Source organism: Seriola lalandi, unplaced genomic scaffold (genome assembly GCF_002814215.2).
Source record: "Seriola lalandi dorsalis isolate HSWRI2012SDOR001 ecotype SW California unplaced genomic scaffold, Sedor1 jcf7180002054291, whole genome shotgun sequence".
Lineage (NCBI taxonomy): Eukaryota > Metazoa > Chordata > Actinopteri > Carangiformes > Carangidae > Seriola > Seriola lalandi.
The window spans coordinates 146,557-173,989 of record NW_019524844.1 but is presented as its reverse complement, the minus strand read 5'-3'; the positions used below and the strand labels follow the sequence as shown (position 1 = coordinate 173,989).

General features: G+C 40.7%; 2 protein-coding genes across 2 annotated transcripts in view; one reads left to right on the top strand and one right to left on the bottom strand.

The window, feature by feature from the left end:
• The first annotated feature begins 134 nt into the window (after window positions 1-134).
• On the top strand, window positions 135-20,110 carry ext2 (exostosin glycosyltransferase 2). Its single transcript, XM_023405956.2, has 15 exons — window positions 135-286; window positions 1,029-1,371; window positions 1,498-1,721; window positions 1,834-1,923; window positions 2,998-3,114; window positions 3,397-3,592; window positions 4,152-4,291; window positions 4,380-4,473; window positions 9,550-9,681; window positions 12,992-13,181; window positions 15,587-15,753; window positions 16,394-16,537; window positions 17,020-17,148; window positions 17,803-17,885; window positions 18,594-20,110. Exons 2-15 carry the CDS (start codon window positions 1,057-1,059, stop codon window positions 18,730-18,732), a joined length of 2,160 nt encoding a protein of 719 aa, XP_023261724.1. The 5' UTR covers window positions 135-286; window positions 1,029-1,056; the 3' UTR covers window positions 18,733-20,110.
• Window positions 20,111-24,752: 4,642 nt separating this feature from the next.
• The window catches only part of LOC111654813 (homeobox protein aristaless-like 4), a 20,754-nt gene continuing 18,073 nt past the window's right edge, over window positions 24,753-27,433 (bottom strand). The window contains exons 3-4 of the mRNA XM_023405957.2: window positions 25,815-25,943; window positions 24,753-25,106 (exon numbers count right to left, since the gene is read on the bottom strand). Of these exons, the coding sequence (XP_023261725.1) occupies window positions 24,786-25,106; window positions 25,815-25,943 (450 nt within the window). The 3' untranslated portion in view covers window positions 24,753-24,785. The remainder of the gene's footprint in view (window positions 25,107-25,814; window positions 25,944-27,433) is intronic.

Genomic DNA, 27,433 nt, shown 5'->3' with positions numbered 1-27,433 from the left:
GTATTCAAGACCTATTTATGAGTCTGATAAAAAAAAAAAAAAAAAACATGTTCAGTTTACCTCCATACCACCAGAGGGAAGCAAAGTATCAACCTCCTGAGTCACAACTACGTGTCAGAAATAAAGAAGAATAACTTCCGGAAAATCACTGCAAAATTTGCGAGAGCGCTACTGTTAGCTTAAAGCTAGGTTAGCATTAACACTGGGTTCATAAGTGTAGCCTGATTTCTAACCGTAGCCATGAATTAAGAGGCAACTGTCAAACCCTGTTCCGTTCAACGTCTCGGTGGGTAAAACATATAGCTATAACTTCGGGAATTTACCCTCTCTTTCACAATTTTATAGTATTTAATGATGTCAGGCAGTGAGCTAATTTAGCATGAATGTTTACACAGCTGTGTTAGCTAACTGACTTCGTTAGCTGCAGTTAGCCATGTTAGCTTCGTAGTTAATTTAAACTAAAACAGTCTCCCACTGTTCTGACAGTTTTTTTTAATCGCGTTATGGTCAATATTATTGGCAAATAATGTATTGTCAGTATGTTATCGTTGCAATTAACTATACGTGTCGTTGACAGCAAAGGCATTCAATAAACATCATATAAACAGCTCATTTATCTTGATATGGAAATTATGCACTGCAACTTTAATATAAAAATACTGAGATTTTGGGTGACCCGTAACCTACATAGTCTTGAGTAACGTTACAGGCATCAATTGTGTGTTTTATTCTGACCTGTTAGACAAGGTAAACTACTTGTGTATGAAGTAGGGCTGCAACTAACGATTGTTTTCGTTATCGATTAATCTGTCAACTATCTCCTCGATGAACCATTTATCATCAGACCTATAAATTCGGTTTCCTATATCCTATGAGAAATAAAGGCATTGCTTTCTTACATTTGAGAACTTGAACCAGACAGAGTTTTTGTTTAAAAAACAGTTAGTTATCAAACTAGTTGCTGATTGTAACAGCTCTAGTATAAGCAGTACATGAAGCTGTCACTGATTTGATGCATGTCTTTACAGTGGCTGATTGGACACAGAGGTGTTAGACATGTATGCCTCTGGGAAATACAGCTCACGGGGCCCTGCTCTTATCCCCCGGATGAAAACCAAGCATCGCATATACTACATCACCCTGTTCTCTGTGGTTCTGCTTGGATTAATTGCCACCGGGATGTTTCAGTTCTGGCCCCACTCCATTGAGTCCACAGCTGACTGGACCCTTGATAAACGCAGTGTCCATGATGCACCTCTGGTCCGCCTGCCTGTCTCCAGCCCCATTCCTGAGAGGGGTGACCTCAGCTGTCGCATGCATACCTGTTTTGATGTGTACAGATGTGGCTACAATCCCAAGAACAGAATCAAGGTAACTGTCTCGCAAAACAACGATCACACCATTGAGCTTAGACAAACTAAGGATATCCTCCCTTCAACATTTTGCAGATTTCTTTGCTAAAATTTTAATCCGTTGTGGAAATGGTTGCTTTTGTAGGTCTACATCTACCCTCTGCAGCGGTTTGTGGATGAATTGGGGGTTCCCATCAGCAGCACTGGACTGTCTCGAGAATACAATGACCTGCTCAGTGCCATCTCTGACAGCGACTTTTACACTGATGATGTCACCAGGGCTTGTCTTTTTATTCCATCTATTGATGTGCTGAATCAGAACTCCCTGCGCATCAGAGAGACTGCCCAGGCTCTGGCAATGCTACCCAGGTAAACATTTATACTAGACCCAGTCAGTCAAACTGACAACATTAAATTTTCTGTTAAATTTTCAGTTTTATCTATCTGTCGTTCCTCCATTAATCTTGTGTGTGATTGGTAGATGGGACAAAGGGATGAATCACCTGCTTTTCAACATGTTACCTGGAGGCCCCCCAGACTACAATACTGCCTTGGATGTGCCCAGAGACAGGTACTAATAAGTAGATATTAAAAGCCATTTTAGTATTTAAGAATGCTTCATTGTAATGTGACAGTAATCTTTGTGAAATCAAAAATGACCAATAATGGTTAATTATTCCAGTATTTTCAAATAATACAGTGGAATTAATTACATTTCCGGCTGCTTGTTGTTAACAGGCTGCATTTACATGATGGGAATGTGTAGAAAGAAACACTCATGTGCATTTTTGCATCAGCTGATATACTACCAGAGTCAGTTCAGACATCTACAACTTAAAAATGATGTAAGATTTAAAAGTTTTATTCCAAACACCAGACAGGAGGGAAACATGTTGTAATGATTCATGTGTTTAGGATTCCTGTCAGCAGTTCCCACTTTTAACAAAGACAAATCATTTCTTGTTTATTTATATTATGTTTCCTGGACAGATGAAATTAATATCCATGCAACAATGGATTATGCAACCTTAAGTGGCATTTACCATAAGTGTAGTCACCCCTCGAGTGTTAAGAATTATCATTTGATGACGATGAAAGAGATATTTACAAGCAATGAGGACATAAAATATTTTCAGGAGGCCTTGAGGAGACGTTTCAAATCTGGTTGTATTTAGCAAGAGCAAAGAGCTTGTGTCTTTCAAGATGCCCTGTGGGCTAGAGTGATGGTTGACTATGGAAGAGGATGGGTTTATGAACATGCAGCCTTGAGACAATGAACACTATCTTTAGCTGTAGAGAATTTCCTGAGCTCATCCAGCTGGAGTCCATTTGGCATGGAGCCTCATCATAACCAGGTGTGTGACTGACAGTGTGTTTCCATCTTATAGTCCCCTTGCCTGAGAATAGAACTGATTCAAAATTGACTCAAAATTCATTGTATCATCAAGTGGACTAACATGGGATCAATCAACCAGATCACTAAGCCTCGTTTGATACCACTTGTGTCTTACGTCATTATTGTTAGTAGCAAAGTGCTAACGGGAAGGAAAAGAACCAATAAATGAGTTTGCATTTTGAAGTATGTTCCTGTAGCTCATGTCATGTGTGGTGAAGCATTGTTACAATCCAGGTCCATTTGTTTCAGAGCACTGCTGGCTGGAGGTGGTTTTTCTACATGGACCTACAGACAAGGTTATGATGTCAGCATCCCAGTTTACAGCCCTCTTTCTGCAGATGTTGAGCTGCCTGAGAGACAGCCAGGGTGAGCACATCTCACACATTAACTCTCATTGTTTTATTTGAGTGTCACGTCATGAGCAAATTACAGTGACTTTACTTATTTCAACAACTTCTCTACAGACTGTGCTCCAAGGGAACAAAATTATATGTGATGTTTAGAACGGTCCTCTCAATAAAATAAAATAACTTGTGGTTTATCAATACTCTTTAGGCTAATTGCTGATTAAGTAGTTATTTGATTAAGAAATCAACAATGTAAAGTATGACTTGATAAGTTGCATATTTCTTGTTGTCATTCCCCAAGGCCGCGGCGCTACTTTATTCTGTCTTCCCAAACTGCCATCCACCGAGAGTACCGTGCTGAACTGGAGCGTTTGAAGGAAGAAAATGGAGAAGCACTGCTCCTCCTGGACAAATGTAGCAACCTCTCCCAGGGTGCCGCCTCTGCACGAAAACGCTGCTACAAGGGACAGGTGTATGACTACCCACAGATCCTGCAGGTGGGAAGCACAACTGCATTCAATATTATTTATTTCAACGATGAAGAATATCAAGATGTATTATTTTTGTTAAATGCACCACTTTCCTGAATTTGGCAACAAAAATCTGATCTCTTATTTTTTGGTGTCATAATTATTTTTTAGTAACTCAATAAGAAATTCCGTTGTCAAATCCTTATATTAATATCACCAACAATGGGTGTTTGTTCTAGGAAAAAAGAATGCCATATATGCGTTTGAGTAGCTTACAGGCTCATCGTTTACTGCTCAACAATGATGAGAACTTCAGTTCCTGGATCCTCGTAGTTCCTTGGCCTTTATTAAGTACTTGTGTTGGAGCAGGTACATTTTGGGAGGTTGAAATAAAAACTCAGGAACTAAAACTGGGAACTAGGATACTGTTGTCAAAATGCAGTTAAAGTTCCAAAAATGTTCTTTGGTTCTTGAATAAGTTTCTAGCAGTGGAAATGGGTCAGTTAAGCCCGGTTTTAGTTTGTTTGTCTGTACAGTGCAAAATCACATGGCCCATTAACGGTTTGTTCCCAATGTATCCCTACAGGAGTCGTCGTTCTGTGTGGTTTTGCGTGGGGCGCGATTGGGTCAGGCTGCCCTCAGTGATGTGCTGCAGGCTGGCTGTGTCCCCGTCATCCTCGCTGACTCTTACATTCTGCCATTCGCTGAAGTACTTGACTGGAAAAGGTCCGCTTAAGTCACCAAACAGTTGAAAACAAGTAAACGGTTTGACAGTTTGCCATTTTTAGTTCACTAATTTAATGTTTCTGCACAGGGCATCCGTGGTTATCCCAGAGGAAAAGCTGTCAGAGATGTACACCATCCTAAAGAGTATTCCTCACAGACAAGTTGAAGAGATGCAGAGACAGGTAACAGACACAATGTCTAACTAATCGCACAGCAAAACTTATTTTAAGGGGCCTTACATTGTTTGAGAACTCACATAGTCAGGGGCGCTGCCACTGGAGTTAAAGCTCTTGCATGTCATGTCTTACATGTGCCTGTACCTTAACCAGCCAACCTGTCACATTTATAGAAGCCAAAACAAATTTTATGTGTTGTGCGACAGATAGATATTTGGATAGCACACTCACTTTTCTGAGTTTGAATTTCCGTCTTTGCTCAGTCTACATTTTAAAAAGCTTTTATAAGACTCAACTGTGTTGATATTTGCTTGAGTGAATATACAGAGGACGGCTCATTCTCCCTTTCCATTTGATATCTGCATTGAGCCACAATAAACAAAAGTGAAAGCAACTATGAGAAAAGTGCACCAGTTCAGCTGCTCCTCATTCTCTTGTATCAACTCTGGTCCATTTACCAATTATACTGGCCAAACAGACATTTTAGGCCAAGGGCTCAGAGACACGCTTAGGGTTGGATTACACCAGACAAGCTCAAAAACATGGCTTGCTCGTGAGGTGGTTGCATTGGTTGGAGGGGTGTCCTGCTGAGTATGGCTCACAGCTAACTTGGTATCAAAGGTCTGATATTGTTTTGTTATCCACTGGTCACAGTACTCCTCTGCCTGCCTGGATGGTGCACAGATGGATTGAATTGGTTGCAAGTTCATTCTTGTCTGAGATATTTTTCAACAGAAATCCTTTTGCTGAGTTTGGTGAAACTAATGGTGCAACGCTCTATAGGATTTTTTCGTGCTATTGGTCACAGTTTTCGCCATATTATAGATTTACCTCTTGAAGATAATGGGTCCGTCCGAGAATCCTCACTTGTGGTATTTGCAAGTCATCAAATGCCTGCTTGTGTGACAAATTTCCGGTAACTGCCACAGTACTCAAGTGCGTTTTAAGATTGCAAGCATATGGAAGTTCAGCAGAGCTCACCAGGACATGTTTGATTAATAAGAACATCACGTCTCTCCCACAAATACAAAAAGACTACAGGGCTCAGTTGAGTAATAGTAGGAGACATAACCATAAATTTGTAATGTTAAGACATGAATAATGATATTTATGCTGATTCCAACATGTCATAAGATGAAACTTCTTCATGTCTGCTAATTTATTGCGGGTCCTGGAGCCCAGCAAAGCCTCAACATTGATTTCCTATTCACTGATATGGTTGAGCTGATGTATTTCATTAGTTTGTCCAGCAGATGGCTCAGCAGCTTTTGCTTTTATAGCGTGTCTGGTTTTGTTCCCATGTGGTCTGACTTTTGTGCTTACAAATGAAAAAATAGGCAATTCATACTTACCTCAAAGGAAATACCACATAGTGAACAACTTTTATTTAACTTTTGTTTGTTTAGTATAGTTTACTATAGTTTTGGGTTTAGGTAGTTTAGATTTCAACATAAATTATTGTTACACCTTTTTAAGAGTCAGAGGTCAGAGAGCAGGAAAAAAAAACAGCTGGCCTGAAGAAGATTAATTGATCGTTTGGGTGATTTGGTCCTCACATTGGTTTTCATTGTTGTTCATCAGTTGTCTTTCTGGGAGGTCAAGTGTCAAGGTCAAATATTGGGTTTTTGGGGGTTTTTTTCTTGACTATAGCAGAGTAACGTCTACATAATGGGCGACACTGCAGTTTCACTTCATCCTGCAGTGACAGAACATTTGTTTAACTTATGGAGCAAGTCCTATTAGAGACCAGGTCACATTGTGATAGGCTACTGTTGAGCTTCCATCAGTAGACTTGTTTAAGATTGCAGAACTGATTTTTAAATTTGAGATGATGTAATAGCATCCATTTAGGTCACATTTTAAAAGGCCACATACTAAAGAGCTGCAAAATGTTAACAGTGCTCAAGTGCTTTCTCCCAAGAGCCTTATTTGGGTCATACCCTCAAAATAGGACACATACAATACAGACCTTTATTGGATTAGCACAGTCAAGTTAATTCTGTTATTAATTAGAAGATATAAGATGGGAAGAGAGAATCATTGCCCATGATGGAGTTCAACTTACTCCTTATCCTTTCTTCTGCTATTGTCTTGATATTGAGCTTTGACCTGACAACCAGCTTCTTCTTTCAGACTAATTCTACATTTTCTTTGTTGTAGCCTCCCATACACTGTATACAGTCTATGTAGACTCTCCAGCACTTGACCAAGCAGAACAGTATGCTGGCTGCAACTGATTTGTAGAATATGTCAGTCAGTTTGCTCTTCTCTCCCTTACATGCTGTCTGCTTTTCTTCCGTCCAATCTTCTTTTTACATGCATTGTGTCAGGATGATGACAGTTCTCAGTGGTTTTTTGGTCAGTCAGATATGTAATAACAGATCCTTTATCTGAAGGGTCTAGAGTTGCAGATTTTATCTCCTTGAGCGATCAACTGAGATCTTCCACCAGATTTCTGTTCTTTCCTTATCAGAACTTCACAGCCCAAATTTGAGGGCTGGAATTTATAATGAAATCTAAAGTGTAAAGGTTGAACAGAAGTGGACACAGTGCAGTCCCATGGTGCACTGTGTTGCACTGCAGAATGTTCAGACCCTCACAAACTATGGTCTATCATTGGGGTACTCTGTAATCCAGGAAACCACGGGGCTCACTAGCACCAAGACTATGTAATCCCACATGAAACCAGCCGCTAACAGTGCTCTTCAGTCGTGGACCTCTAGGCACAAAGTCCTGCTACTTTTTATTTTAACTTTATTTTGATTTACACGTGTGTGTGTGTGTGTGTGTGTGTGTGTGTGTGTGTGTGTGTGTGTGTGTGTGTGTGTGTGTGTGTGTAGAAATGTTTTGATCATCTGAACATTTCTACGCACACACGCATACACATGACTTGTTAATGATCACAGTCAGAAGTAAAGTGCTAATAAATCTCAAACAAAACAATATTGTCAGTGAGTAGCTCACATGATTGAAACAGACTTGGTTTCACTGCTGGTTTTGATTATGTCGAAAACTCTAATGATTGTCTGGTTCTGTCCACAGCTCACTGGCTGCCAATTCTGGTCTATAGGTTGAATCATCTGTCAGGCACTCGACAACTTCCAATGAGTTGAACAAAGCAATGCAGACTACTGTATTCTAAATTGCTTCTGATAATCTCTTTGACCTTTTTTATTATAACATTTTAAACAACAAAAGAGTGAAAGCTGCTGGGGAGTTCTTTAAACTAGAAGGAAATGAGAAGATAATTTGCTTTTAACCAAGCATTGCATCGCATGACTGTTAAGTTTGACTTACAGAGGGATATATTTTGGACACTCTTGCAGTTGTTTGCATTATTTATCAATATTTGCAGCAATTTTATCGTTACAATTTACATTACATATAATTTTCTTTTTATTGGTGAAATGAATTTTGGTTAGCTCATGGACTGAGACTGTTTTATTTGCTCTATTTGTTCTGCTAAACAGATAACAAAGTGTAGACTATAGGCCCAAGGCTGCAATTGGAAGATGGAGTAAAGTTTCTCTTCTTCTCTTACAACGTTGTGTCTTCTTCCCTACTCATAAAAATTCCTGCAGGCCTGGGAGCGGGTGGAGGGTGGTGGGACGGGCCCTCGGGCCAGCACAGTTTGCTTTCTGCGTCCTCCCAGTCGGAAAAGAAACTTTCATCACTGGCTGATTTATGGGCCGTTGGGATTCCCCCCTGAGATTAGAAAGTCTTTTTGGATTCCCCTCACCCCCTCTATAAAAATAAATGCTGTTTTGTGTTCTACTCCAATGCTTCATCCCATACAGAGATATGGGTGATTTAGGCAATGGTCACATGTTGTTCACGTGCCACAAAGGACTTACTTTGTTAAACATAGAATACACACATTAGCCGAAAATACATTCCGGTGCATTCCTATAGGAGGACAAGATAGAAATATAGCTCACTGCTGTACACACAAACGCTCAAATCGTCACGTTTTCTAGCACGGAACTGTGGGTCATTGAGGAGCTGGTGGGGTGGATTTGGGTCAGTGTAGCACGGTGCCTCCTGGCAGGAGACAGTGTTGTTTAAAGCTTCATTAACTCTTATAGGGCTCTTTCGCCTCTGAACTGTCCCTTGAAGTTTCTTAATACTATAGGGGTCTGCAGGAGACGAGGGGGCTAGACATATATGTCATGGTCAGTCACACTACTCCAGATTGATCAGTTCATTGTAACTTGCATAAATATACAGGTTTCTTTTATTGATTTCTCTTAAAATTCCTTCCTCTCTGCATCTCAGCCATATTACAGTCAGAGTCTAAATAATCTATATGAATAAACAATTTCAGTGCACAGGTATTCTTGCTCACGCTTGCAATCTTGGCTGAAAAAAAAAAACTATGAAGTGAATCAAGGATGAGGGCAGTTGAAGTTGAGTATTCCATCAGCCAATGTGATAACATTAAGATATGGGTTAAGAGTTCACTTTTCATTAAAGTCTGTTTTGCGCATCAGAGATCTGTTGAAATAAAACAGGCACAGGCAAAAGACATTTCAGAAGTCTTCAGAAGAACAGTTGTTGAAGAGCAAGAGGCTGGAAAGGGCTCCAGAGCTCTTTAAAGACATGGACCAGGGGGGAAAAAATCTGGATTTTACAGTTATGACTTCACACTGGTGTTACCTTCTGTCATGTACTCTCTAGGGTAAAATGAGAATAAAAAGACAGACACTGTAGCAATAGCAACATCTCAACATTTTAATGAAATCTTATTCAAGTTAAGGTGAATTATGGTAGCATGTGTAAACAAATTCATTGCCTCCAGTACAGATAAACATATAATTATTCTGTGTTACTTGATCATTAATAGTTCCACTATGGTGACTAATGCTAGAACAGGGTTTGCTTAGACCTGTATTCAGAAAGTTTTGATCTGACAAGATGGTAATTTTTTTTTGTTACATATGTTTGGTTTTTTTTTCGTTGGTCGGTGCAAATATGCAATTCTGCACCTCTATATGGTCAACATCTGTAAAGTGAATATCTCTGAGTTGCCCATTTTTGTTTGTATGTGTATATTTCAAGGAGTTGTGTTCCATTTGTCCACAGGCACACTGGTTCTGGGAGGCCTACTTCAGCTCCATGAAGGCCATTGGATTGACAACACTCCAGATCATCAATGACCGCATTTACCCATATGCTGCACGCACATATGAGCAGTGGAACAATCCACCTGTGGTGGTATGTAACTGTGTGGACTTGATGTTGACGTGGATTTTAAAAGTATTTGTAACTAGCAGCAAGAATATTATGTTGTTATTCTGCCCTAACTTTCCATTATTGTCTTTCAGAAGTATCTGTTATTTAGCTATATCTTCACCCTGAAGGCTGTTCTCTTCCAGCATCTATAGCAGCTATATAATCTATACAGTCTGTGTGCTCTACTGTGCTGATCCGGTCAGTTGTATTCCTAGAAGTCTTTTTATTGCAGACATCTGAATGACACTCGTCCAGAATGGGGCTTTGACCGTACAGATGCTCACAGTGCCACATAAGCCTCTGCACTCTTCTGTGACTTGTAAATCAAAGCCTCTGTGGCATAGTGACGGCAGTAGATGCCTTCCCTCTTTCTGAAGCCTCACATATGCAGTGCTTCATAGTTTGGTATACACCCAGCTAGCTCTGAGGCAGCCAGTTTGTGTCAGCAGTTCTGCACTAGGAGGATGCCTCCACTGTGGTGAAAAATAAGTTCCTGCATGTCTGAGTCATTGTGTTAGTAGAGAGTGCGCTGGAAGTGAAGAATGGTGTGTGTGTTTAGCATCCCTGTGGTTGTGGGAGTTTGTGGTTGCAGACAGTTTGGCTGTGCGACCATCTCTCAGGAGTTGTTAATCAGCCTGGCCTGATCTAGAGTCTCCTCCATGCTCAGCCTGTGGGGTAGAGGCATGTGCATGTGTAGATGCATAATAGTGTCTTTGCATCTATCAAATGTCTGCAAGTATCCCAGTACTCAGTATAAGTAGGTCCTCTGAACTGCTTAGAGAGGTTGCAGTCACAATAGCACAATGTTAGTCATTTTAGTTCTGCTCAAACCTGTTCAGTCGTTCAGGATTGAGAGGTTTATGGTCAAGCAGCTGCTCAGTCTCGACCGTGGTTGCCTGTTTTCCTCTGCGCAGGTAGCTTGTTAATCAAAAGTTACACTTGACATTGCCCACTTATGTCAAAATGTTTTGCCTGAGCGTCTAGCCCCCAGTCCAATCTATCAGTATCACTCAGGTCTTAAGGTTTGTCCAGACCCAGAGGAGGTTAATTGTGTCACCGTACAGACCTTTTGGCCATTTCTGCCTGAGATGGGAGATGAAGTGTTTTCTCAATGGCTTCAGTGACTGGATGGTGAGAAGAACTTACACAGAGCACTAAATAAATCAGGCAGACATTTTTCCCCCTCTCCTCCTGTAGTTCTTTAGGCTGGTAATTGAAAGCACATTTCCCAGGATTGCTGGTGCCTTTAGAGGGGGGTTTCAGAATAAGGGACAAGCTGCTTTTTGTTTGGGATTTGTAGGTAGTGGGCATACTTGTAAAGGTTTATACATTACAAGAATTGAGGCATTTCAAACTTTCAAATTTGCCAGAGTTTAAAACATTTTGTGGTGATTGGCACCTGGGCATATGAAAATCTTATTTGATCACCATCTTGTTTAAAATCTACAGTACAGTCAGCAGTCAGTATTTGGACATTTTTGTTTTGACTCTGTTCTCCTGCACAACTGAAAATCAGCACTTAAACCACAGAGTCATTTTCTTTGGAAATCCAGTTGGCTGAACTGGAGCCAAAATGAAAAAACAATCACTTTCTTAATACTAATGTTGCAACTTTATTGTTTGCACCATTTACCAATAAATTAACAGATTAGTTTTAATTGACCACTACTGTGCCTCTACATCTGTGTAGATTATTAATACTTCTATGTGCTGTTAAGATTGAATGTAAAAGTATAAAATGCATTTCAGTGGGAATGTTTCTACAGATAAATGGATAGGACAGACAGATAAAGGCATTTTGATTGCTCGGCAGTTCTTCATTTTATCTTGCTCTTAATCTACGTACCTTCAAGTTTCTAAAATGAATGAACGAACAACCTAAGTACTTCAAATAACCAAATAAAAGTTTTCTTTTTAAGTGTAAATACAAAGTATAAAAAACACCACTCCTTCAGATCTGTTGGTGACGTTGAGCTGTGGCTTTCTTTTCGTCTAATTTATTCCATTTGACAAATGACTTAAGTGGTTTCTGCCTGTTTATGTTTTAATGCATTTGTGCTGCGACTATGTGTTAGTTTAATTATTTCCCCCTCCGCCTGAATGACAATGTGAGAACAGCCACAAGGAAGTTTCCACTTGCCAGTAAAGTGATTTTTTTATTGGTGGAGGAGTGACTGATGTTGTGTAAAATGCAGTGTCTGTGTCTCTGTTTAACAGACTTGTGTTGATGCTGTGGAAGGAGCCACATAATCACTCTGTGGTCACCTGGGACCAGAGGAGAAACAGGGTTTATGTGGACTTCAAGAAGCCCACAGATTTACTGTGTTAGATATGCTCTCTTTGCCCTTCTCAGACTGATTGTCACTGTAACCAGTGTGGAACATTTTTGGAGCCTTTGAAGTCTATCAAGAGTGAACCCCAATGCTCCTATATTTACTAGTCTTACAGTAACACATGCTTGTAAATGAAGTATATGGGTTGTCTTTTTATTTCACTCAAGAAAACAACCTTAGAAAACAGAAAAGGAAGTTATCGTATGCATACAGACTTAGCACTAGTTGTATCGTTTTCATGTCACTCTAATCCAAGTGACAGTAACTTTTAAAGTTTTGTATTTAGTACACACATACCATCAGAAAACTCTCCTGTGGCTTCCTTAATTTAACAGTGTCACTTGATCTAAGTTGCAGTCAGTGCTGTTCCCAGGATTTACAGGCCATTATAAAGGGGAGCAATGAAAGAAAACGCTGACGATAGATGGCCACTTTTCACTACCTGGCCAACTCCACTCTTTCACTGTTCTGCACTTCCCCCATTCCTCATCTTTGTCCCATTTTATTTCACCAGCATCTCAGAGGAGTCTCACCAACAATAATAACATCACAAAAGCAGTAGATGCCATATTGTTGCCAACCTGTCGTATTTGCAATCTCCTATCCGATCTTTTGTGTTCTTTTGTCCTGCTGCTACTGTAGTGTTTACCTGGCACTGTGGCTGGAAGCTTTTGACATTCTGTGTCTCTGTTAGCCCCTGAGAGATATTACTGGGCGATTCTTGCTCCATAATAAAAACCATCATCTGGAAATTACTGCAGGTGACCTCACTGTCCTGTGAAGTATTATTATAGCACATTAAATCATGGAAAACATGACAGACAGGGCGGACACAGTAGACTTCAGACTAGCTCTACATTTGTGTTTCCATGGAAATGAAAAAGGATTAAAAAAAGATGTTTGTGGCTTAAACAGCTAATTTATTTTGTTTTGTTTTGTTTGTCTCCTGTCTTGTGTAGAAGTGGACCAGTGTGAACAGCCCTTTGTTCTTGCCACTTATCCCACCGAGGGCACCTGGCTTCACAGCAGTGGTGCTTACCTATGATCGTGTTGAGAGTCTTTTCCGAGTCATCACAGAAATCTCCAAGGTGCCTAGCTTGGCTAAGCTGCTGGTGGTGTGGAATAATCAGAACAAGAGTCCTCCTGAGGGTGAGTATAACAGATTCTATGAAAATAAGAAAGTTCATGAAGCTATCCAAGGGCTTTAGTACTCGGTAATACCCGGTTGCCAGTTATTATGCTTGAAGCTGTGGTTTGTAGTGCTGTTGAATTATTTTTGCTCCTCCCCAACTGAGCAGTTTAGCCTCAACAACCTGTAACTTCAGTTCTACTGTAATGTAATGAAACATTCAAAGTTAAGCAGGTGATTTATTATTTTGTGCCCACAAATTATTCCTCCACCCCATGACAGCTGCCAGGCTTTGTAAGATTATCAGCCAGATCCAAACAAGAGTGGCTAATATAGTAACATCACTGAAACAAACTTTCCTTTACCCTGTCTTTGTTCATGCCAGAGTGCTTGTTAAGATCCGAAGTGAATCCTCTGATGCACAACAGATGAGTGAAAATGGCACTCTCCAGAATAAATGCTGTCATGACATGCCTAATACTAGAGCCACTTCTCTCTGGCTTTCTGTTTGACAGAGAGAGAAGTGATGGCAGGACAGCTGAGTTGTTCATATAGTATTTTACTCAGCACCCTAAGCATAGGCACACATATAGTGCACTTAATGTCATTTGGTCCAAGTCGTGACAAAGCAGTACTATGTAAAACTTGTATTTTTATTATCTGTCCATTTCTCTGGTTTTTTCTGCCTTTCATTACTGCTGGTTTGTGGCACAAGACTTCCTCAGGTGTACTTGGTAAGAGATGTGTCAAAGTAAGCTCTTAGTACTTCTTATTTATTGTACCTTGTGCTCTGATTATTTGCCTTAATATGGCAATTAAGTATACAACAGTTAATCGTGCCTTATCCCAGTGATGGCTTGACTCAGACAAAGACTGTTCTTGAGCAGGAATTAAAGCAGTCCTGCTGCTGTAAGAGTTGGCTAATGTAATGAAGTAGTGAGAGGACTTTGAAGTGCTCCCTCGTGGCTGTGAGTGGCCTTTTCATTAGAGGCATCAGCGGCGCCTGGCTGGAGCTTTGTGACCCATTAGAATTAACAAGGGGCCATCGACAGGTCAGACTCATGGGGTTCAGTCCAATATGAAGGCAGATTTCTTCCTCATTCACACCAAGCCTTGATCTGTTGTGTTTACAGGCTCCTGTTTATTTTGCTTCTGTCTGTTTTTTTTTTTAAAAAGATGCTGACCAAGTAACAAAAATGTGTTTTTACGCAGTCTAGCATTATTCTGTTTTCTGTTTGTGAGTCTGAAGACTGTATTTTGTAACAGACTCAATTGACATTATGTTTATCAAATTGCCTTGACTTGCTTTCAGTGTTTGTATCTGTTCTCACAAGGGATCACTTGTACCTATACAGCAACTGAGACTGACTGGTGCACAACTACAATAAGTGCAGAACACATAAAAGCATAAAAGCCAGAGCTTATTCTTCAGAACATGTAATTCTTTTTTGTTGATTTCTGAATGCAGGTCAAGGAGTCACAGAAGAATTAGCAGTGTGTGCATTTTGACCCATGCCAAGGTGGGGGCTAAAGATAATAGCCTATAATTCCCTCACTCCTACTGTCTCTTTCCAACCTCAGAACTAAATGAAGGGCTGACAGCAACACGGACAGAGTGAAACTCTGGGCATTTAACATAGCAGTTTTTTTGACAATAGCTTTTGACAGGAGACGTGGTTAGAGGACCTGGAGCTCTTCTTATAGGCTGCCAGGCCCCAGTTACCCCATTAATGAGGGGACACATTCTGTGTGATCTGTCTGTGCCATAGTCCGTGCCATGGACACTGCCCAAGATCTTTGAAACACTCCCCTGAAAAAACATTTTGTTGGTCTGTCTCATGAAGAACCGTAGTGTGGTTAGATTTGCACGTGCTTGAGGTTAGCGTAGCGATATGAGTCAGTGAGTAAAGTTAAACTCCCAGAGCACAGTTTTCCACTGCCAGGACAGACTTCAAATATCTCTGTCAGTGGTAAATGACATCATAATTCCTCACCCATCTTCAGACACTGATACTGGCCACATTTATAATGTTGCTGAACCCCTAAAAATTTAAGAACAATTATTGTGTCCCACTCTCTCTCAATATAAATATAAATATATATATATATATAGATTGATTATTTCTTGGGCATTTTTCACAATTTTCTGACATTCATTAGCCAGAGTCCAAGATGGTTTACATATAGCTTATTTTGTCAAACCAACAGCCCGAAATACAAAGATAGTCAACTCACTATCATATGAGACAAATATAACTAGAAAATCTTCACATTTGAGAAGCTTGAACCAGCAGATTCTTTGCCAATTTTGCTTGAAAATTTGTTTTAAATGGTTAATCCATTATAAAAATTGTTTCCAAATAATATTGTGTTGGTGTATGAAACTAGAAATGTTGTTATTATTGTATTGTTTTCCTTCTGGCAGAGTCTCTTTGGCCAAAGATTGGTGTTCCTCTCAAAGTTGTGCGAACCAAAGAGAACAAGCTGAGTAACCGCTTCTTCCCCTACGACGAGATTGAGACAGAAGCCGTACTGGCAATTGATGATGACATCATCATGCTGACATCTGATGAGCTGCAGTTTGGCTATGAGGTGAGAAAAAGAGCCCCCATTCAGGCAGAAACCCTTAACTTTTACCATACTTTGGCAGGTATTGCAGGGAACCAATTCAAGTTGATCCCAGGATCTAAAGTCATTCAGTGAGATTACAGTCTCATTCTCCACTAGTTGGGGATTTGACAGCTTGCTGAATGGGTGTGTGTTTGATGTGTGAAGAATGATGACAGGTCTAGAGCTGATGCTTTCCATGCCCACATACCTGCCTAGCCCCACTTAGCCCGGCACACTCACCTGAATCCATTTAGAAGCCATTTAATAAAATTGTGCTCAGTTTAAGGATAATTACATGGGATTACAGGCAGGGTATTGGAGCTGTCTGTCTGACTGGATGACATGGCTTCTTGCTTGCTGTAGACTAGCTGCTGGTGTCAAGCCTTGACATATTCAGCCAATCATGAGGCTACTTCTATCCAAAAATATTTTAATTTGACTGTCAGCTGCTGTTTTTTTCCAGATAAAAATGTCTTTGATATTTTGAAACCTAAGACAACATTTTTAATTACTAATTCTCTTCTAAATACCACCAAAAGATTCATCTTTTAATGTAAGACATCAGTTCTCACCTAAGATCAATTCTGCTAAAAATGTCTGACATTTTCTCGCCTGCTCCCAGGTTTGGAGGGAGTTCCCAGACAGACTGGTGGGCTACCCTGGCCGGCTGCACCTCTGGGACCATGAAATGGGGAAGTGGAAGTATGAGTCAGAGTGGACCAACGAAGTCTCCATGGTTCTGACTGGAGCCGCCTTCTATCACAAGGTGACCTGCCTGGTTGAAATTAAGTCTTTTTGGCTCTTTAGCTCTGCTTCTGCCTCCTATCACACAAGTTTTCCTTAGAGCTACTCATGAATGTTACATCTTTTGCTTTGTAATGTTGCACACAGAACCAACTTTGAAAAGAAAATTGACCCATTATATTTTGAAATCAAATAAATATGAACTTTTCAGGAAGGATTAGAGAATTTACTATAGACTCTGTTTTGGGTGTATATAGGAGTTCAAGCAGGAAGATTACAGTGATAGATGAGCAGAGTGTCATAGGTAGAGCAAGGTTATCTCACTGCTACTTAAAAGCTCACACACTCACTTAAGTTCAAAGCGAACTCTAGTACAGTTGTTCCTCCTACATACTCTTGGGTCATCCGGTTAAAGAGTGTCTGCATTATTGTACATAATAATCCTGGAAGATATCTATATGACACCTCATAATCATTTGTTGTTTTGAATCTTTTTCATTCCAGTACTTCAACTATTTGTACACATACAAGATGCCAGGGGACATCAAGAACTGGGTGGATGCTCACATGAACTGTGAAGATATCGCCATGAACTTCCTTGTGGCTAACATCACAGGCAAAGCCCCCATAAAGGTACATTCATAGGTCTGGCTACACTGACATGCGTGCTTTAAGCTGAAGCCTGACAGAGCGGACCACCATCTCTGGGTCTGATCAGCTCTCACCCTTCGACTTCACTGCCTCTCCCCCTCCCCATCACATTGACTATGCCCAGGTGCAGGGGCCCGAGCTAAAGCCCAGCCTTAACCTCCTTTATCTTGGTGTCACTCAATGGCACTCCCCCCTCTGAGTGTGTTTTCCCAAGCTCACCGGGGCTCACGCACACCCTGCCATCAAATCACAAGCTACACACTTCCCTACGCCTGCAACCGTGCTCCCACCTCCCACCATATCTCTAACAGGTTCCTTCAGAAAACACCCCATCCCACCCCGTCTGTCTTCCCCTCTGTGTGTCTCTCACTTTCTTTTCTCTTCCACACACACATACATTCACAGGTCCAGATTGTTGGGTGCAGGAATGTGTACATGTGAGGGAGGCTAGACAGAGGAAAGCCATACATCATCTGTTTCCAACACCACTGATGAAAATTTTTCACCACAATTTGCTTGACAAAAGTTCTTGTAAGATGTCGCAGTCTTATTAGCTTCTGTCTGGGCTGCTGAAGTTTTAGAAACAGTTAAAGTGAGCTGACATTACCGGTGTGACCTTGTTCTGTTCCTGTTTAGGTGACCCCCAGGAAAAAGTTCAAGTGCCCTGAGTGTACTGCCATTGATGGACTGTCCCTGGATCAGACACACATGGTGGAGAGGTATGCACAGTTAAATCTTATTCATATTTTATTTATTTGTTTGTGTGTGTGTTTTGGTATTATGCAGAATTTCAGTTGTAAAACATTTTAATAATTCAAAAATCAAAATGTTTTGAATATTAAAAAAACATTAAAGTCACATTTAAATTTAAATCACAGTAAAAATTTGGGGTTGTTTGTCTCCCTGTAATTTAAAGGTTAGTTTCTTTTACTTACTCAAAGGGACTCAATCAATCAAACACAACAACCTTTGCACAATGGCTTACAATTTGTGTGGAACTCAATTTAAAGCAACCTGCTCCTTTTAAAAACCCACTGTATTTATCAGTGAAATTTTATTTAAAAAGTATTACACCTTAATTATTTTCAGTCTTTTCAGTAGCCTCTTTAAAATGAGATGCAATGGTTTAATTCAAGTCATATCTGTTTTTCACACAGGCGAGTTTAAATTTAAATAAACACACAAGATCAATGACTGGATAGAGCCACTACTTGCCAGTATACACAAATATAAACTTAAATGAAATATAGATATATATATAAAAAATGTATTTGAGCAAGAAGAACACCTTACAATAATTGAAAAGAAAGAAAAAGGTAAAAACTTCATCCATATCCATACACATAACATTATGAATCAGAAGCTGCTAAATAAATACATTTTTTTAGCCTGCTTTCAAAGTAAAAATGTTGTGTTTTCATACCTAGGTCTGAGTGCATCAACAAGTTTGCATCAGTTTTTGGCACAATGCCTCTGAAGGTGGTGGAACACCGTGCAGACCCGGTGCTCTATAAAGACGACTTCCCAGAGAAGCTCAAGAGCTTCCCCAACATCGGCAGCCTCTGACCAGCCAGTACTAGATGTTTGGACCTTGTCACAGCCTCAGAACTTCAAGATCTGTCACAATCATCATCTTTTATATCAAGACGTCAAAATTCCGACTAAAGTCAGTCATACTGTCACCTCTCAGTTTAAGTCACTTCCACTTTGTTTGATTTTTAAATTAAACCTGAAACACAGAATTGTAGAGTGCTTTGAGTTAACCTCTTAAATGACAGAGGAAATCTGGGGATGGTGATGACAGTAATTTGTCTATTGGTCTTTAAGTAAAAGATATTTCCAAACGTTTACCAATACTAAAGCGTAGACTAATGTTACAGAAACTGCTCTTGGAGGGTCACCCTGTGTCTGCTGTTCGACACACTGACTGATTGGAGGCCTGTGGTTCCTCACTGTTACTGTTTTAGAGCTGGAAGCTTTGGGCTCCTGCCACTGTTGAATCAACGTATACAGTGTATATATTTGTATTTTGCAGCAGTGCTGTATAATAGTCATAATTTATGATGCTCCAACAAGGATTCTCTATTTTTCCTTCTTTTTTTTTTTTTTTCTTTCTTTTCAAAAGCTGACATGGACCAGATTATTATAGTTGCACTGTATGAAAGACAAAGTAATACATGTTTAAATTACATTATATATAGTAAATGAATCAATTACAAATCTATGTAGGCTTTATCAAATGGTTGTGAATGTGATAACACAGGGGTCTGGCTAATAGATGATGTACAGTAAATGTTTCACACACATTCTGTTTTACACAGATTGGATTGTTAGACAAAGTTATTACCATAAATATAATATTTAGAGTGAATAACTGCTGATTTAAAAAAAAAAAAAAAAAAAAAAGAAAAAGGTTATGCTGAGCTACTGGAACATCTTGAATTGTAATTTTATACTGCCTGAGTAAGATTTTCGTCATATTTATATATCGGAAAAGCCGTGGTGCTTATGAAGCATCCACTAAGTCATTTCATGAGTTGAGATATGTGTATGAACACTGCATCAGTATAAGTAATTATTTGTTTACCATGCATTTGGAGACATATTGTATAGTGAATAACAGACAACTCCCAAATCCCCTTTTCAAAACAGATGTGTATAAACAGTTAATGCAATGCTTTATTTTTTTATTTTTCCATTTTACCTGTTGTGTGTGTTTTATATTTTTGTCCTTTTCATCACTACTTGTCCCGACTTCAGTATTTAGGTTGTAACATTGACACAGCAGTCTTTAAGATGTTAACACGGCCTTTTGATGTTTTTATTTGCCTTTTTTATTTTCATGAGGTCAGTGAAATTGTTTTGAATTTGTTTGACAGAGTTTATGTATCTAAGTGTATATATGACTTTGTAAAACGTTATAAGTAAAGACCACACTAATTCATCTCACAGTTTTAATGGTCCCCCCCCCACCCCCCCATTTACATGCGAGTCAGGTGGGAAGAGGATGAAGTCAGACGTTTTCCTTTTTCATGTCTGCTTTTACTCCAATCTGTGACCATCCAGAGCAGACCCTCCGTGACACGGCCGATCCACTGTTCCCTTCAGCCTGTCACCTGTTGTTAATATACGCTGCCTAATCCACCCTGTTCAATGTCAGCAGTTCAAAAGGGCGCAGTTCGTATTTTTGTCAACCTCAATTAGTGTGATACTCTTGCGGGTTCTGCGATCTCATTTCAGCACTCGTGTCCCTTCAAAGGCACTGAAATGCATGGGGATTTCAGAATGTGACTAGAGGGATGACACAATATTTTGGCAGGGTGGAGCAATGCAACAAGACACAGCATATTCATTATGTTTTTTTCAACGCCAGCTGACAACATAATCACAAGTTGTGATCAACCAGTGTCTTTAGCTGATGACTTAAATGGTTTTTATTGAAACTGGAAGTGACTTGAGTGATCTCTAAATACTGATAGGTCATTAGTCTTGATTGTCTTGATTTTCCTCTGTACAGCGTGGTAACAGTTGGTCTGTTGAGGGAGGGAGCAACTGATGGGAGCAACCATCACAATTACCTGGCAAGAAATCCTATCCTTTTATATACTGTCTTTTGCTGTCACTCATGTACAACAATTTATAAAAAGTTCAAAGACAAATACTGATTCTGAGTAGAAGTGCAATAACTTATTGTACTTTAATCACACACAAAATGTAACAAGAATTAGTAAATTCATACACTCATTTCAAAAGACAGCTTGAAGCCACAACAACGTGAGAAAACCTTTTGAAACTCATAAGAATTAACATATCAAGAGAATAAAACAATGTTCAAACACAACTTTTGAAATACAATTTTACCATGTACCACCAAATGAAAAAAAGGTGATACGCTTGAATGCTCGATAAATTGTCTCACAAAATAAAAACAAAACATCTAATTAGTAACATTTCCAAGAGTTTTATAACACTTCAGTTCATTTTGCATGCACAAAAATGCACATGCACACAACAGCACACATATTTATCATATATTTACTCCTATACTGGTTGCCTGACTTCAGTAGTATTAGAAAATTAGAAAAATGGCCGATGACATCACTCAGAGATGGAGTTGTGCAGCATACAGGAGGAAGAGGCTTTTTTTTATGTAAAGCTAGTCTTGTATTAACAAGTTTTTAAGGGGTAGATACAGTATCTGTGGTTCCTGGTGGAGGAAGACATGAGTGGAGATCCAAGAATAAAGAAACTTAAATACCCAGAGAGGAGTGACAACAGTGAGTTGAATTGTCTAAACCTGAGCTACTGAAAGCCAGTATGTCTGTGTGCACTATGCAGAGTAACAGTCTACATTAAACCAACTAGAAGACAGACGGCCCTGTCTGTCCTGACACACAATACTGCAGTGCACAGCCTCCACATGGCTCAGTGTTAATTAAAAAGCCTTCCTGGGTTGGCCGTGCGGCTGTGCCTTGGACCCTGCAAAGTGGGGGTGTGGGGGGGGTGGGGGGCAGCTTTGGGCCGGTGGACAAATGAGCAAAAGGACAGCGACAGTGCGATGTGTATGTGTGTGCTGAGGTGGGTGATGAGGAGGCGGGGGTGAATCTTTGAAAGCAGAGCCATGACAGCTGAGGGGGAAGCATGTGTGAGGCATGTTTGTTTTGCATTTACCCCCTGAGCGCAGCTGTGTGCACTGTCCTTTTCCCAGAACACCGGAACACAGCAGACGCCCTCACAGCTCGCCCTCCGTCCAACCCCTCAGCTAGAGCAAAGGGGGCCCCATGTCCACATTTGCAAGGAGACCCTCTCAGTTTTGAGACGTGACCTCTTTAGTCGGGATTATGCATATGCCATGGATTTAGACCGGAGAGTAGAACTGGATGTAATTTGAATGACTTTGGGGTGATCTGATCTGCTGACAGGTTATAGCCTGCACCTTGCTTCTCTTACCTGCCCAGAAGGACAGTGAATGTGGTTCGGTTTAGAGAATTAGCAATGGTTTCTCTGCCTGAAGGTGTAGCGCAGGGTATCGGGTTTGCTTTTCAAAACCACAAAACCCTTGTTATGCTTAAGGCCTAAATCCGGCCTTGCAAACAAAGGAAGAACATGCATAACTTCATCCGTAACCCTCATCTTCTATTTCTGTCACTGGAGGAGGCAGTCACCAGGGAAAAAAATATTTGAATATTTAAATGATAAGAGGATGTGGATATAATGATATGATTGGGGCTCAGAGAGATCACGCTCATCTTTGGCTAGTTCCAGCTCACTTTAACCTCTACCTTTCCCCTCCTCCTCTCTTTCCAGAGAGACGCAAACACAAGTCATATCATTCCAAGCCTAGATGGAAGTAAACAAGGAGTAAAGGCTGAAACACGATTCCTTTACTCTGACATGTTCATGGTTGTACTAAAACAGGTACTGCTCAGATATCATGCATGATATCTGAGCAACAATTATCTAAACCATGGCAATTATCAGCCTGTTTGAGGTTGGTAGTTGCTGTTGGGCCCCCATTGCCTCCATGTTCCCTTCAAGGACAGTGCACACAGCACAGTACAGATTCACAGTCTTTTCTCCAGAGACTCAGAAACCGACCAGTACACCTATACTGATACACCGATACACCTATCTAAATGATCCCAGGACTTCTGTTTGTCAATTAGTTTGTTGCAGTTATTTGATTAAACGCCTCTCTCTTTAGCATTACACCCTATGTGGGCAAGTTATAAATTAGAATAATTAAAGCTTTAGTACCAGATTTTTGACACATGGCCCCTTTACAAGATAAGACCACAAGATTTCATAATAACCCAGCTGATATTGCACTTTATCTGCGCAAAATCACAAACAAATTTGCAAGTAATCAAATTACCAAAAAACAACTGACAGAGTGAATCTGGGAGTTTAGGGTCAGGGGTCAGTTGCCCTCTGTGCCCGCCTAATAATAAGGCCTTGATAGTACCTCATTATTCCCATAGAAATCCCCTTGACTCTTCCTGTTGCCTCGCTCAAATATTGAAAGATTGAATACCACCATTCAGCATCATTTAGATACGTTAGGTGTATATGTGATGAAGAGAGACATGTTTTGTGGTAAAATATGACTTATGAGGGTCTGAAAATGTAGGATGAAGTTGACATTTTCTCAAGACTGTGCTTAGTTGTCCACGGTGCCACGTCCAACTGAGATGCAATTAATCCTTACTGAAGTTGATAGATGTTACTCTTCATGAATCTGGTTGATGGCTTCCTTTGTTTGGTGTTGACAGGGATAATGAGAGAAAAAGAGAAAGAAACACAACATGTATGCCAGTGATGCCATGTGCATTTACTGGTCAGCTTTGACAGCCAAAGTCCAGAGAGTCCAGAAAAGGCTGTTGAACACTGACATCCTTTCAGTGTTTAAAAGTGTCAACACACTCTGTATAATCTCCACCAGCCGCCTCTGTTTCAAAGGTGGTAGCTGCTGGTTTCGCTGTTATTTCTGGCAGTCTGACTGACTAGTAGGCACTTCTCTCTCTGAAACTCCTGAGACTGGAAATGCAAAGGGCACAGTCATGTCCACTTGGAGTCTGTCCTCCTGAAAAACAGAGCTGGCTCTGTTGGGAGGCTGGCGCTCCCAGGCTCTTCAGCCCTGAGACCAGCAGGCCTGCTGTGCCCCTCTTATACTTCCTCCTCCATCCCTTCCTTTCTCTGGCCATCAGCAGGCTGAGTCAGTGCGGCAGGTGGATCTCTCACCCTCACCGCACTGAAACAAACCACATTTCATCTGTTTGACTTTTAAATGCTAGAGGGGGAAAAGCACTTCTAAGTTCTGCAGTTACTGAAATACAAACCCAGAGGTGGTTATTTTAATGTTTGTGTTGGATGTGAAAAGCTTCATAACGTGAGTGATATGCTGGATATGCTGGCTAAACAGTTTTCTGTGGCTTTATCTTCGCACCAGCATGACTTAAGTTAAGCATGGGTTAATGCTGATAAAGATTGCCTTAAAATAATATGTACATTGCAAATAACAACTAAATCTGAATTTCAGTTTTTTAAGGATGCTTGCTGAACTATTTGTCAAATCAAACCCAGCGACAAAATGACTGGAGGGAAAACACAATAACACTCAAAATTTAAATAACACCGTAAGAATAAAACAGCACCTGAACAAAGAACTACAATGACACTGAAAGCACTGTACAAACAGAATTTCCTGTCTTTTAGCAAATAAGTGCATGGATTTGTTTGAAATTCTTAAACTTTTCCTAAGATTTTCCTTTGCCTATTGTCAGTAAAACACTGCAACTCCTGTTATACAGTACAGCATCACCTCCCACCGGGCTTTCCACAAAGCTCACTCGCCAACTGTGGTTGCTTTCTCCCACCAGAGGGGTTGAGAAACATGGCGGTGCTGTGCCACTTATGCCAAATCTCTCGTTATTTTCTCTTGGAGTAATCTTCACCCAACTGTGTATTTGCATAATTATTTTATTGCAACATTTATAAAGGTAGTCATTGTTGCCTTTATAATTTTTGGATTTTAGTGCCTCCTCACGCCATGTTTAGTTTCAGGGGTCAACGAGGTCGCCCCCCCCCCCCCCCCCCCCCATCCGTGACATATCAACACATCATGTGGCCCAAGATATGGCTGCACTGTGCTCTTTGGCCTTCATGCGCAAAGCGGCGATACTGGAGGACTTGCGGTCTGGGTCCATGTTGAGATCGTACGTATTGATGCCTGCAGCCATGCCAGGAGATCCTCCGAACAGGCTGCCCATGTGAGCCTGTCCCACATGACCTCCAGGACTTGGTACACCCAGAAAATCAGACACCCCGCTGGCAGAGTGGGGGTGAGGGGTCATACAGGGAGTCACTGTGTCGCAAGGTACAACACAGCCCGGCACAGGGGATGCCGCACTGCTCCCGCCGATCCAAGAAGGGTTCTGAATCTGAAATATTGAAAATCAGCATCGTTAAAGACTGAAAGAACTGCCCCATTAACCCTACTGGCTCTCTTGTTATTCATTTAATCAGGGATACTTTTCTGAGCTTGTTGTTTTCAATGCAACCTCAAATTAAAAGACTATACCGACTGTTTAGCCCATCAACTACAATTTGTGTATATGCTAGATTAGCTACTGCAGGCAACACAAAATGCAAACAAGCTGGAGCTAAAAAAAAACAAAAGGGCATAAATTTTACACTTCGGTTTTTGTATGGCTTAGACACATGAGGTATAATGGTTATTAGTGACCTCTAGAGGTGCTGATAGGCCGATTTTCTTACCTTTGGACAGAGCCAGGCTACCTGTTTCCACCTGTTTCTAGTCTTTATGCTAAGCTAAGGCTCTAGCTTCATATTTAGGGTATAACAAGGGCACTGGTATCGATCTTCTCACCTCACTCTTAGCAAGAGTTTCCCAACATTACAAGGAACTATTCCATTACAAATGCAAAATATTTCTATTGAATTGTCGGTGAAATAAATGCAAGCAAGTTTCCAGTCTGAAAGTAGAAATGACTGAAACCTGGGACGCCGGAATCAAAACAAAAATGTAAAAACAGTAGAACGATCAACCCTGTCTTGTAGAATCAATGTTTGGGTAGTTAATGGCCTTAAAACTGTCCTATAGCTTTACTGAAGTACTCATTCTGTACCTGTGCGTAGTTCTCAGGACGTGTCAGGAGAGGCAGCTCATAAGCTGTTGAGAAGTGTGTTCGGACCTGCTGCATCTGACCAAAACGCTCCCTCTTTCTCCACTTTGCCCTTCGGTTCTGGAACCACACCTGCAGAGGGACATTTTCTGAATGTTATAAAACAGGCAGCATCATTTGTGATTTTATCTGAGAGAACAAGGGATCTTCACCCTCATCTTGCACAGTATTTAGAATCAAGATGAGCTTGAGAATTCAAATTCTTCTGTAAATGTGATTTTAAACTATACCATAGCAGCAAACAATAATTTTCTATGCAAAGATACAGTGAAGTCATGGCATCCTGAGCAGAGAGCGAAATCATACTCTGTATGTGTTGTAATCTGAGCTTGTTTTTGGTATCTGGTCTGCAGACAGTCTGCAGTGCATGTTAGGCTACACTCACACTGCCACATTTTCATTTTAAAACGCATCACTTTTGTTACGTTTTTGCCTGGCATCCACACTACTCTAGAGTTTTCAAGCACCTAAAAATGCAGACTTTTGGAAGTGCTGCTGGCCCCTGTTTTAGTTTGAAAACACTGGGGTTGCATTGTAATCTGGACAGGTAAAAACAGAGACTTTAGAAATGATGATTTAGGCACTCAGGTTGCTCCCTGATTGGGTCTTATCAGCCACCAACTAATCAACTGCAGAGTAAACAATCTGCTTCCTGTTTACACCTGCTCGCGCATGCCCAGGTTATGCCTTTTCAGCATGGATGTATGGTTTTCAGGTGTGATTGTATGGATGGAGATAGTTGTCATCTTAAAACGCCGTTTTAAAATAAAAGCAGTTGTTTGGTAGTGGTGCATGTTAGTCCCTCCTGTTAAATCTTTGATCCTCCCGAACAAACAAGCACCGCCCACATTCAAGGTGGTGCAGTGCACAATGCAGTTCAGGTGAAAACACCTTCTTTAAATTTCTCAAGGGAACAAACCACTTTGTCTCTAAAAAGACCTCCGACCAAGAAATAGATAAGACCAGAGTACAGACGGGCTGGCCATGGGGCCAGTCGGGCGCTGGGCCGTCATAACATCCACAAAGTTTTTAAGGGCTCCACCAGTGTCTTTACTGGCTCAATCAGTGTTATTCGTGCGACCTGTCCCAGCTAACAAGCCCAAGGACCCAGTCCGACCATGGAGCCAAAACTGCTCTGGCTTCACTGAGATGGAGATCCCCACGAGCGGCTAAAGGACTCCAGCTGGACTCGGAACTGGTTTTTCTTCTCCTCAAAGTGTAAGTAACATGCTGGATACATAATGTTATGTGTCTGGTTTCATTGGTGACAGGATACAGCAGGCATGATAAAGCTAACTTGCTGTTATCTATATTATGAATGTATTCAGCGAGTGTTGCTATCACTTGCTAGCTAACTGTCAGCACATCACGGTAATGCTAATGGGGGCTAACGGTTGTGGCTAGATTGTTTTGTGTTGGCTTTGGTGTACAAAGAGCAACTTTATTCAGTTGTGCTTCTAGTTATAGTTTCACTGTGTCTGCTTCATTCAACACAGCTGACCGAGAAATGGGGGTGTGGTGGTGGTGTGTGTGTGTGTGTGTGTGTGTGTGTGTGTGGGGGG